The sequence below is a fragment of the Eremomyces bilateralis genome, assembly GCF_010015585.1.
Source record: "Eremomyces bilateralis CBS 781.70 unplaced genomic scaffold P152scaffold_1, whole genome shotgun sequence".
Lineage (NCBI taxonomy): Eukaryota > Fungi > Ascomycota > Dothideomycetes > Eremomycetales > Eremomycetaceae > Eremomyces > Eremomyces bilateralis.
In genome coordinates this window covers 1886523-1898385 of record NW_022985067.1, presented here as the reverse complement: position 1 = coordinate 1898385, position 11863 = coordinate 1886523, and the positions used below count along the sequence as shown (strand labels likewise).

The window sequence follows — 11863 nt, the reverse complement described above, 5'->3', positions numbered from 1 at the left end:
TTCAGCCTTATGCCATACCTGATTTGGTTGTCAGATAATACAATTCGTTAATCCACTGGCAATTCTGTCTAAAGAATAAAATAATAGATGCCGGAGGGCAGATGAGGCAGTACGAATTGAAATTCAACTGAACTCAGAGAATGGGTATATACAAAATCCGACTTGCGAACTGCCCGATTACCGTACCATAACGCCATCCATCCATCCAGTTCATTCACTTCGTTCGACCTCATTCCTGCCATCAACATTGGTCCGATTCCACATTGAGGTTAGACTCTCTCATCCGGCTTAACAGGATCCCCAAACGGGTTAACTGCCAAATCGTCCGCATCGAAGCTGGGCCGTGACGTAGCGCCGGTTCCGTCGACGCCGATATCCTTCCCCATATCGCCAAACCTATTTGACTCGCCGTTCTTCATCTCCCAGCTACCCACTCGCTCGTGGCCCTTCTCAGGAGCCGCCGCTCCCACCACGGTAGCACCCGCTCCCCCCTTTGGGAGGACAAGGTCCTGATCGCTCGCGAGCTTCTGAGACCCCCTAAACCCACCAACCTCGCTGTTCTTCCCACGACGGAGGCGATGGAGTCGGATCCCACCTGCTAGGCCGGCCAAGGCCATCAGGATGCCGACTACCACGAGTGTGACGATAGCACCGATGACTCCAGCAACGGGTAGCGACATACCGCCGTGGCTCCTAGAACTGCTCCCAGAGGATGGCAACAAGCCATTGCCTTGGCTGAATGCTGGGCAAAAGATGCTGGCGTCACCGCAGATCTCGCACCAGTCACTGACGGAGCCTATCATGATGGCTTCCATCTGCTGGACAAATTCGGACCAACGCATATCCTGGTGGCTTGGGCCGTTTGAGAAGATACTGTAGCTCTGCATGGTTTGCTCCTCGGTGCCGTTGAGGAAGTAGAACCGCACCCAGAGATCTGACAACTTAGGGAAATATTCGTCAGACGAGCCCAGGCTGAGAAGCTCGAAAACCGCGGCCGAGCCCTGTTCGGGGAGGCCGATAAAGTTCTGGTTCCTCGAAGTTAAACTAATGAGGCTGAATAGTGCTACCATGGCAGATTCATCGGTGACAATGAGGTTGAGTAGTGTCTCGGTTCCGGACGACGCAATCGTGTTGTTGAGCAACCCAAGGATTTTTGCGGCAACTGTCCGACCAGCGATAGGTCGAACCCATTCATTCGATGTGAGAGACCGACCGTTTGCGCCCGCTACAGACATGTTGCCGGAGTAATAGTACTCCTGAAGAGAGGCATAATGGCGAAGGTTGGCAAGGTAGCCTGTGAAGGGTTCGGCGTCGAACAGTGCTTTAACGGTCGAATTATGCACATATTGGTAGGATATATACTGCCAAATCGTCCGGGCGTTGTAGTAGCTGAAGGAGTTCCCCTTTCGAAGCATCAGCTGGTCGAATGCCTGGGCAATGTTGCTGTACATGATGTGGCTAGACGACTCCAAGTTCGATGCCGGCTGGGAGTTGAGGTAGTTTCCAGCCTCCATCGCCCAAGACATGCAGTTCGTCAATCCATCCAGATAAACGCTCTGGGGGTCCAATGAAGCAACCGTTCGGATCAGAGGGTACTTGTAACCTCCGAGCGGCCCCTCAAAGTAAGATCCATTAGCTAGAATCGCAGTCGGATCCGTGAAGGAGCTGCCGTTAACGTTCATGCTCGCAGGAGGATATAGCCCTTGCATGAAAGCCTGTGCAGCAGCCGGATATTGAGGATTGTCAAGAGTCATTACGTAGGTGTCATCATCGTTAATACGGGTGGTCGAGATGTGCTGAATAGGTGCACGAGGACCACCGAAGTCATTGGCAGAAATGTATCGGTTCCGGAAATAGGACCCCTAAGTTCCGAATCAGTATGACTTTGGTAAGACGTGCCTGGACTATATCGAGATGTCCTCTTCCTGTATTTGAAAGCTCGAGGTACTGACCAAATCGAACATCTGCTGAGCACCCACAGACGTGAGTTGATGATATCCAGGGAACCCCACAGCTGGCGTGAATTCTCCGCCATTGGAAAGAATTACGGAACCATGAAGCGTATAGGACTGCTGGCCAGCCACGAAGGATGTGAAGACCAGCGCAACAACAAGGGCGAGGAATGAAGCTACCATTTCGGCGCACTGAGATTTAGATATGGGGCAGTTTGACGACTAGGATTATGATTTCAAGAGTTCGATAGCAATATGGAGGACAGCGCTCAACGCTATGAGTTCAAGACCAGCAAAATCAACAGTGGCCAGAAAGGCTGGAGGTACAAATTGTATGCAACCTTCATCGTGCCTGCCATGCGAGGTTGCATGCCTTTAAAGATGAGCTGGTCAGCTCTGGAGCAGGAACACATGTCCCCCCCCACCATGCGGGCTGGGAATGTTGTGATCGAGCGATGACGCCTATGACAAGCCGTTGGCCGAGAGGTCAATACGACATTGGCACCCTCTGGTGCAGAACCGATATGGACCTGGATGCAGCCAGACGGTGAGGGCGTAAGATGGACCTCCATGGGTAGCTGGGTAAGTGCGGAATATGGGTCAAGGTCAAGACAACGAGGGAGGGGTAACTGGGGTTAGATGCGAAGTTCGGTAGCTTTCTGATGGTGGGAGGGGTGGCGGGGAGGGGTCTGCATTAGTCCTCGTTCCCGTCAACCTCTCCAGGTCTGCGGATGGCAGCACGCCGATCTTCCTGCCCGGAAGTCGTGGAAACCCGAGGCCGCATTTGACAGGAAGACATCTCCAGTTTGGACATGTAGGACTTGATCAACCGAGTGGACTCATACTGGTAACAAAGACTCGATACGCCGGCTGTAAATTGGGAAATTGAAATAAATGAGGGGAAAGAGAATACTTTCCTGGCAGTGTGATTCTACTGATCTGCATTGCGTGCTTGTGAGAGCTCGCTTGTCTTGGGCTATGGAGAAGCTGAGCGCTGATAAGGAAAACACTGCGTGGTCAGCGCGGGGCTTCAGTCGATAATGGTGCTTGGGGAAAGTCCAGGACAGCTTGCCTGAGCCCAGAAGCCCAGGACAAGAGCAAGATCCCCATGCATTCCCTCGATCTATGGAGCAGAACAGACACCCCAAAGGTAGCTGTATTTCAATCCTTTCATGCCATGGTAGGATCTGTGACTCCGTGTCTTGGGTTGGGGAATATTTCATACCGGTTTGTAGCTTGTGGCATCCAACGAGGCTTGACAGTAACACTCGACACATTTGATTGTCCAACGATAGACATTGAATCATTGCGGATAGCCATGAAATTAATAGCATCATTGGACAAAGGGTAATACTGTCTATAACCCGAAATTCGGCCAATTGGCGGGTCATAGTGTACATCAAGCAAAGCGAGAATTCAACAGCAGGAGAAGAATCTCCAACTGCACCAATCACGTGAACACGCGACCCACGCTAGCCTCATCAGGAATTGATTCCTTGCACCAGTACACGTGCCATTCCCAGCCACGCGTGGAATCTCGAGCTTCAAATGTTTAAATGTTCATTCTCAGCTTTGGATTTGCTTCAATCTTTCTTCTTCACTCGTCACTGCGCTACCAATTGTTGGAATTTGAAATCTTCCCTCTTTATGATCATCCGGCACCCAATGCCTTCAATCTCCGAGACTCTCAGGATGTTGACTTCTGACGGCAGCCCCGAAACACCTGACATCATCTTCCCCCGTTCCACTGCCCTGAGTTGGCCTGGATGTTCCCTAAATGCCCTTGCCCTTCTTCGAAAACAACGACCTACGAAGTTCTCTCCTCGTAGCCGAATTCCGTACTCCGAACGCCCGGTCTTCGGACTTGGCCTTGGGGAGATTCCTAGGACTTCGGTCTGGACCGCTCAGGCGAACCGGGCTTGTTCGAGCTCGGGTCCACTACACCACGCATCCAATGCCTCTGGGTTTTGCTTTCCTCTCAACTTGGCCTGCCAGTAGTCGTCGAAAGTCGATTTGCTGTAATGAAGTTCAATTGAGGCGTACGGAGTTCGACACTTAACCCTACAACCCAACTACTCGGCTGCTTCGCGGATACCATACAACACACATTTGGTTCGGCCTCTTGACTGCTGACGGAGAACTTGCATCCCTTTTTGGTCGATCCTTGTTTACCGGATGCGGTCTTGCTGTCCGGGACTTCGGTCATTAAAAGGCGTCGTTCATTGGGTCCTCTGATACGAGGTCCAGTCGAGACACCAACGGACAATATGGCTGTGGTCTTCTGAATTTGCCTCAATGCTGTGGAATTTATCGGGAATGGGATGTTTGCGAATGCGGTCGTCGAGGGCGCGATGATTCTTCACGGGTTGGTTGTTCGGCTTTCCTCAGACTGTCCGACAAAGAGCGGCATGACTGGCAACGCCTTCTTTCCGCTCTAAGTATTGCTTCAAAGTTCTAAGCGTACCATCTCTGTGTCCGCGTCTTCTTGACGCCACATGCTCGCTATGCCTCTGGACTTGGTTGGGAATGGGTGGGAGGGTAGATTGGCACATCTTCATTAGATGTCACGCCCGGTTCTACCCTCTCAGTCCCACTGTTCCGCCATTCTCCATTGTAGCTAGCGGGTATGCGGCAGTTGATCGCGCTGCTGAACTTAGGCGGAAGACGGCATGCGGAAAAACAGTGTGTCTTCTCGTGTCGGAAACATTGGGGTCTGTCTGTGTGCAACACTGCCCGCGCTCAGTAGTAGCGCATGTTGGGCTGCTTTGAGGCTGAAAATGCCGACGTAGCCCTGACCGCTTCGCCTGCAAACCAGAACTTCTTTGAGGCTTCTTGGTTTCAGTCCCATTACCCCGGTGATCACAGCACCACGTATTATCTCCAAGAGAGATGTGGGCGCATTTCAAGATGCTATCCTCTGTCTATGACATGATTACAAGAGACCTACCGCGTTAATCGTCTGACCTTCGGGTCTATTGTACGACCACCGACACGAATCTCAACCGGTAAAGAATCCAACGCTTTACATGTTGATGTACCTCTCCGGGTACAGATATGCCCCGAGAGAAGGAAGCGGTTTTTTGACGATGTTACTTGTCCGTTTCTCAATGCCCTACCAAGGAATTGCTCCCTGGGGAGGAATCAAAAACTGTCCCTGAGAGATAGGCCGTGTTTTCAAGAGCAGTATCTTGCGATGCAACCCTCTAGCGCTGCAGGGTTTGGGATTCGATATGAGACGGTGTGGAAGGGCGCGCTGCTGGGGCAATGGAGGGGTCTACCGATGAAATGAAGTCAGCTGGCCGATCTTTTGAGTTGAGAGCGTCTTCCAACAAGCGGGTGTGTTCTTCTCAAGTCCGCTTTGGCTCGTCCACGCTCTTGACCTACTCCACTCTTCGATCTCGGATTCTGGGACAATGCAACATCTATGGAGGCCTGCGACTCTCCGCTTTAGCTTCTCGACAGCATCCTCCGGCTCGAACAAGGACGCGGTCTGCAAAATGGAGGTTTGAGGCGTCGGCCAACATCATGGACGGCACGGGACCTCGCAACAGCGATGGCTCAAAGTTTAGGCTTGTCTGTGTCGTCGTGATGCGCTCTGCTCGCCCTACCCGCATTGCTTGCTAGTTGTCGGCGTTCCATTAGTCCTGAGTTGAGTCTGTTGCACTGGCGCTTGACGGCGGAGAGTATGCATGCCTCAGTGCAGAACCTGGGAAATGAGATTCGGGATGGTTTAGTCCTGAGAGTGGATGGTTGGAGGGGATGACGGGGGGACCGGCGTGGTGGCCACCTTTTATTTTTCTTTTATACGTCTCCCCTAACCCTGCTGTGGAAGATTTCTGCTAACTGCGCCAGCAGGATGAGCTTGTCTTGCTTCATGTCACGGTGCTTGGTTCGAATATCGTCATCGATCCACCATGCTTGCACAGGTGAAGAGCGAACATCATGGGTTCCAACACTTCGAAGTGCCATGGTTGTGTGTCGGGTTTTATTCTTTAATGAGACCAACAAGGAGTCGAGGATAATGCAAGCAGGAACACCCAGGTTCGGCCACTGCAAGTCGAGAGAAGACACTGGAAGCTTGAAATGAATGGCAAAGTCCAGGCATCGATAACGATCGAGTCCCTTGACTTCTAAGGGAAGGGTCCAAGCTTGAAATGGGAGCAGGGAGCAGGGATGAATTGGAGAGGATTTCTCGGGCAACGAATTATGGTCCGTTTTACGGGAGGCTTCATAGATACCCCGATCATCGGATCACGATCTCGGTTGAGAGATGCGGAAAAACCGGTGACAACCCCCGAAAAGCTGCGGATGGGGGACAATTCCCATAGTAGGAGTTTATTTGGAGGACGGAGGAGATGGGATGGGATTTCTTATGATCATGATACAACAGCGGGCTTGGCGTACCCCTCGTTGTACGTGTACCGCCATTTGACCCTGTGGTTCCACTGGCGTCTTAACGATAAAAATTCATCCTTCATCCCGCATCCGCCCCCCATTTTATTACACCTGACCTCCCAATCTGCCCTCTTACTTAACTTACCACCTACACTTCACCCCTTCATCTTCCTTCTACCCTCAAGAATCTTCCACTACACAGCTCCATCCATATTCAATCCGCCAAAATGTCCGCTCCCGCACACAAGTTCAAGGTCGCTGATATCAGCCTGGCCGCCTTCGGCCGCCGGGAGATTGAGCTCGCCGAAAATGAGATGCCCGGTCTGATGGCCACGAGGGAGAAGTACGCAGAGGCCCAGCCGCTTGCTGGCGCCAGGATCGCAGGATGCTTGCACATGAGTATGATTGACGCCCCATTCCCAGAGGCTGTTGCTGACAACGCTTTTAGCCATCCAGACCGCTGTGCTGATCGAGACGCTGACCGCCCTTGGTGCTGAGGTCACCTGGTCCAGCTGCAACATCTTCTCCACTCAAGATCATGCCGCTGCTGCCATTGCTGCCACCGGTGTCCCTGTGTAAGCCACCCCGAACGATCATTGTGGTTTCGAGCTTCAAGCTGACGTCCTGGATTTAGTTTCGCTTGGAAGGGCGAGACCGAAGAGGAATACCAATGGTGCCTCGAGCAACAGCTCACTGCCTTCAAGGATGACAAGAAGCTCAACCTTATCCTCGACGACGGTGGTGATCTTACCTCGCTCCTTCACACCAAGTATCCTGAGTCGCTCAAGGACTGCTATGGTGTCTCAGAGGAGACCACCACCGGTGTTCACCACCTCTACAAGATGCTGAAGAGCGCAGGCACCGGACACGGTCTTCTCGTCCCTGCCATTAACGTCAATGACTCCGTCACCAAGTCCAAGTTCGACAACCTTTACGGCTGCCGTGAGTCTCTCATCGATGGAATCAAGCGAGCCACCGATGTCATGATTGCTGGCAAGATTGCCGTCGTCGCTGGTTACGGTGATGTCGGCAAGGGCTGTGTTGAGGCTCTTCACTCCATGGGTGCTCGTGTCCTCGTCACTGAAATCGACCCCATCAACGCGCTTCAAGCCGCTGTCTCCGGATTTGAAGTCACCACCATGGAGGAGGCTGCTCCTATCGCCCAGATCTTCGTGACCACCACCGGATGCCGTGACATCATCACCGGCGACCACTTCTCCGTCATGCCGAACGATGCCATCGTCTGCAACATCGGCCACTTCGACATCGAAATCGACGTCGCCTGGATCAAGAAGAACGCCACGTCGGTCCAGAGCATCAAGCCCCAGGTCGACCGCTTCCTCATGCCCAACGGCAGGCACGTCATCTTGCTGGCTGAGGGCCGTCTCGTCAACTTGGGATGTGCCACCGGCCACCCGTCGTTCGTCATGAGCTGCTCGTTCACCAACCAGGTCCTCGCGCAGATCATGCTGTTCAAGGCCGCCGACGTGGAGTTCGGCAAGAAGTACATCGAGTTCGGCAAGTCCGGCAAGCTCGACATTGGCGTCTACGTCCTCCCCAAGATCTTGGACGAGCAGGTCGCCGCTCTTCATTTGTCGCACGTCAACGCCAAGTTGACCAAGTTGACTTCCGTCCAATCCGAGTACCTCAGCTTGCCGGCTGAGGGACCTTACAAGCCAGACCAGTAAGTTCCCACCCCACCGATGATAGTGACTAGCTCTAACAGATGCCCCAGTTACCGATACTAATTTCGCGATCAATCGCCTATATCTTTCATTGAGATTCAACATGTGTGATGACGGCGGGACGACGGTGGGACGACGATGCATTTAACACACATCGGGTTCAAGCAAACTGTCTTCAACGGCATAGCTAGAGGCGCATTCAGCGGGCATCATGTGGATCCAGTCTTCAACAAGACCCACGGTTTGGAATTTGGGCCTACCTCCCGCATGGCATATGGATGTTTGGCGTTACAAGGGCTCGGGCACCCGTTCAAAAAGTGCATTCTCATCCAAGCGAATGCAGAGGCGCTGGTATTTAACAACGTAATGCTAGGAGACTCAACAAGGTCAGAAGACCAAAAATGAAACCAAGATTTATTCAGTGTTCCATAACGTGTGTGAATGAAGTGTTGGCTAGACTTCATTATCAGACTTTCTTCATAACAGTTTCGTTCGTTCGTAACGTCATCGGATCGACTTAGCCCTTGGTAAAACCAGGATGCACCAATGCAACTGTCTATGTCCAGTTGGGTTTGCCCAACTATCCATCCATCATATACATGCTTAAATCAGATCGACCTCGTCCCATCCGAGTCTCTCATACAGAGACCTTCCAGTCACCTCTTCCTCGTCATCCGACATCGTGATCCCGCTATCGACCTTCTCCCTGATCCGTGGTGTCTTGGCGGACGCAGCATTGTCCACCGGCTTCAGGAACGAAAGACCACCTTTTCTTTGGGGGGTCACGGCAACTGGTGCTTTGACAGGCGTCACCAGCACCGTTGCATCCGTCAATTTCAACGGTGTTGACAAGACCGCTATACCATCCCCATCCCCATCCTGAAGCAACCCAGGGAAAGAGAGGACCTTGTCCCCTCTACGGGATGGTGTCTCAGCGATCGCGCTCCTGGCCGAGGACGGAACTGCCAGAACATCCCGGTGCCCTAGCCTCGGACCAGATGACGGGATCAGAGAAGGGGTCGCCGCGACACCAAAGGTCTGCTGGCTGCCCGATGTAAGAGCCTTTCGCTGAAGGATCGGACTGATTGGATATGGAACGTCCCCCGACTGCGCGAAGACCACGTTCGAATGGTTCCGGCGGGGGGTAGCTGAGACTTGAATTCCATCCTCAACCGCGAGACGGCCCGGTTGCGGCATATCTTTTCTACTCAGCTGCGTACCCTTTCCTTTGCTGGCCCCGGGTACGGGTTTTCGAGCTTTGGTGGTAGTGGAACGTTGTTGCTCGACTCCATCCAGGTACTCTTGGCCTGCCTTTGCGCGATCCGGCTTGCGAATTTGGCCAATAGCTTCGCGCAGCAGCTGGCTCTCGGCTTGTTTCTTCCGTGCAACTTTAGCAGACGTGGCGGAACTGAAAGCGTTGAGGTTGACCTCCCGTTGCTTGAACTTGGAGAATTGCGACATGGAGCCGCGAGAAGCGGCTCGCTTCGATGGGTGATTGGTATCGCTCACGGCGAAAGGGATGGCGGACAGGGAAGCGGGTTGCTCGGAGACTTCACGCTTGATGGGGAGGAGAGAGTCGGTTGACGATCGCGCCAGCTTGGGGTGTTGTCGAGGTGTGGCAGATGAGTTGGTCTCTGTAGCAATCCGCTGCAAGGGTCGTCTGGCCGACTTTTTATCAGGTAAGGGCACCTTTGGATGCTCTCCCTTCGACGAGCTGATGGCCTTCGCAGGTTTCGGTCTCAGGGGCGAGGGTGCCGATGGGCCGCCAAGCTTTTTGCTGATTGAGGATGCAAGTTGTGGGATGCGAGCCATGTAGAAAGGGACGATGACTTCGATACAGAAGCTTCGAGGCCTATCCCGGTTTTCAGGCTGATCCGAGGTACCATGTTTCGCGTCCGGTGTTACGGCCGGGATTCCTTCATCCATCGATTGCCAGATGCAGAGCTTGTCTACCAGGAGGTCGACTACAAGCTCGAGATTTTGGGCCTTTTTCTTCCTCTTTGATTTCTTAGGCATCCCTGCTTCTAGGTCCCCAATTTGGCTTTCAGCATCGTCTCTGGTAGCAACTTCGGATTTGTATTGCGGAGATTGTTCGATGGCGAGAATCTCCAGGATGATTACGATCTGCGCAAGGGTCTCTCGAATCCTTAGTGCCGATGCCAGCCGCCGGATGATCTGCTCTAGAGTATCATCGTGTGCGACTCTGACCGTCTCGCCAGGGTTTCTCCACCACTGCTTGATGTACTCCTCTTCAACACCGTAAAGGCCGTCCCTTTTAAGTTTCAACTTCCTTATGCCCGGCTTCTTCGGTTTCTTCTTTTGGGGAGATTCATCGTCCGACATCGGAACAATCGGAATTGGTCTCACGGTCTCAGGAATCTTCTCCTTGTACTTTGTGTCCATTTGAGATGCTGAAAGCACCATGGTCTTCAGATGATCTGAAAGTTCAGAGATTCGCACCGCGCCGTTCTCGGAGCCGCTGAAATGATTTCGTGCGCGCGAGAGCGGTCCTTTCGCGAAGTATGCGAGTGATGTTCGGGAGGTGTAGAGTATCTTGAGGTATTCGACGACCAAATTTCCGAACACATCTTCAGCGGAGGCTAGTGGGCGTTCGGGTTCGAAATGGTTTATGCCAGTATCTTCAGTCGATGGTTCTCCATATGGCGGTTGCTCTATATCTGGTGTGGGAATGTTTTGCTTGGGAGGCGGCACTGACATGTCGAAAAGAGGGACACGGGGTTTCTCAGGTTCCTTGCCCTTTAGATGGCATTTCTTGTGTAGCATTGCACCGCTCCACCAATTCTCCTTCTCGTCAGGTCTCACCATCTTATGAAAGCCTTGAGTATCCCCTTCGGGTGCGCCTGAGATCTCGGCCAGGTCCTTCGTTGTGACCCATATTGCCAGCTTCCGCAATGCATATATGCGGTTCTTCACCCTTTCTACGGCATAAAACGGCTTGCTTTGGCCGGCCTGTAGCTGTGCGATGAGGATCTTGGATAATAACGGACCACCCGTATCCTGTTCTTCATCTTCGAGGACCGGGATATTCGCTGAAAAGAGGTCGCAGACCGGAATAGCTGGTGGGCCAGATGAGTTGCCGGCATCGAGGAAGCAGAGTGGTATGTTTACGCGTGGTATTGTCCGGATAGGTGTAAGGATGAAGGGGCTCTCATATATTGAGGTCGGATGAGACTTGAGCATTGTTAGCGAAGCCTTCGCCCATAGGACGGACACCTTACGCGGATTATGATAGGTCCATTGCAGGCCTGCTCGGGAACATGTTTCCCTCTTTTCCTTTTCCGCGAAATTGACTGCTCCAGTTCCAGTCCGATGCTTGATCGGAGCGGTGATTCAGGCTCATGAGGGCGGTTCGTAGGCTCATGAAAGATGCTGGACATATTAATAGAACTACGGATGATCAAACGCAATATCCTTCCGCATATCCATAGGAATATAGGCGTTCAGAATTGCAGTCCGTAGTAGCAATGGTACTTTGTATAAAGTTGTAGTGTAATATTCAAGCTCCACCCACTGCTACGTACCGTCTTCGCGTCGTTCCGCGTCCCCACTTCGACGCGATGAACGAGTAACACGTGACGCAATCCCTGGAGCTTACATCAGCTAATCACCACTCTCGTCTCTGCCGCCTCCGACTCTCCGCAGTCCGCACCCTAATTACATTCACATTTTACACACGCTCCTCCTCGCTCGCGTCGTTGACATTTGAAATGGATCCTGTAATCTGAGGACCTGTGACTGCCGTATTGGGATTAGCGTTCCGGTTCGGGTTTAGCGTTTCTTTGATTCTTTCCGTTTTCAACCCTCTCAAAA

General features: G+C 52.6%; 3 protein-coding genes across 3 annotated transcripts; 1 reads left to right on the top strand and 2 right to left on the bottom strand.

Annotated features, from left to right (window-relative positions):
- Window positions 1-89: 89 nt before the first annotated feature.
- On the bottom strand, window positions 90-2531 carry P152DRAFT_408172 (phosphoglycerate mutase-like protein). The gene is made up of 2 exons (XM_033676916.1): window positions 1953-2531; window positions 90-1862 (listed from the first exon to the last, which is right to left on the bottom strand). Exons 1-2 carry the CDS (start codon window positions 2133-2135, stop codon window positions 270-272), a joined length of 1776 nt encoding a protein of 591 aa, XP_033539122.1. The 5' UTR covers window positions 2136-2531; the 3' UTR covers window positions 90-269.
- A 4043-nt stretch (window positions 2532-6574) lies between these two features.
- P152DRAFT_386638 (adenosylhomocysteinase) lies at window positions 6575-8035 on the top strand (the record flags this gene model as incomplete). The annotated part of the gene is made up of 3 exons (XM_033675843.1): window positions 6575-6746; window positions 6796-6922; window positions 6982-8035. The coding sequence occupies 3 exons, from the start codon at window positions 6575-6577 to the stop codon at window positions 8033-8035; spliced, it is 1353 nt and encodes a 450-aa protein (XP_033539121.1).
- A 1242-nt stretch (window positions 8036-9277) lies between these two features.
- P152DRAFT_427364 (uncharacterized protein) lies at window positions 9278-11233 on the bottom strand (the record flags this gene model as incomplete). Its single annotated transcript, XM_033677296.1, has 1 exon — window positions 9278-11233. A coding segment is annotated over one exon (1956 nt), but the record flags the coding sequence as incomplete, so codon positions are not given.
- Window positions 11234-11863: the final 630 nt, after the last annotated feature.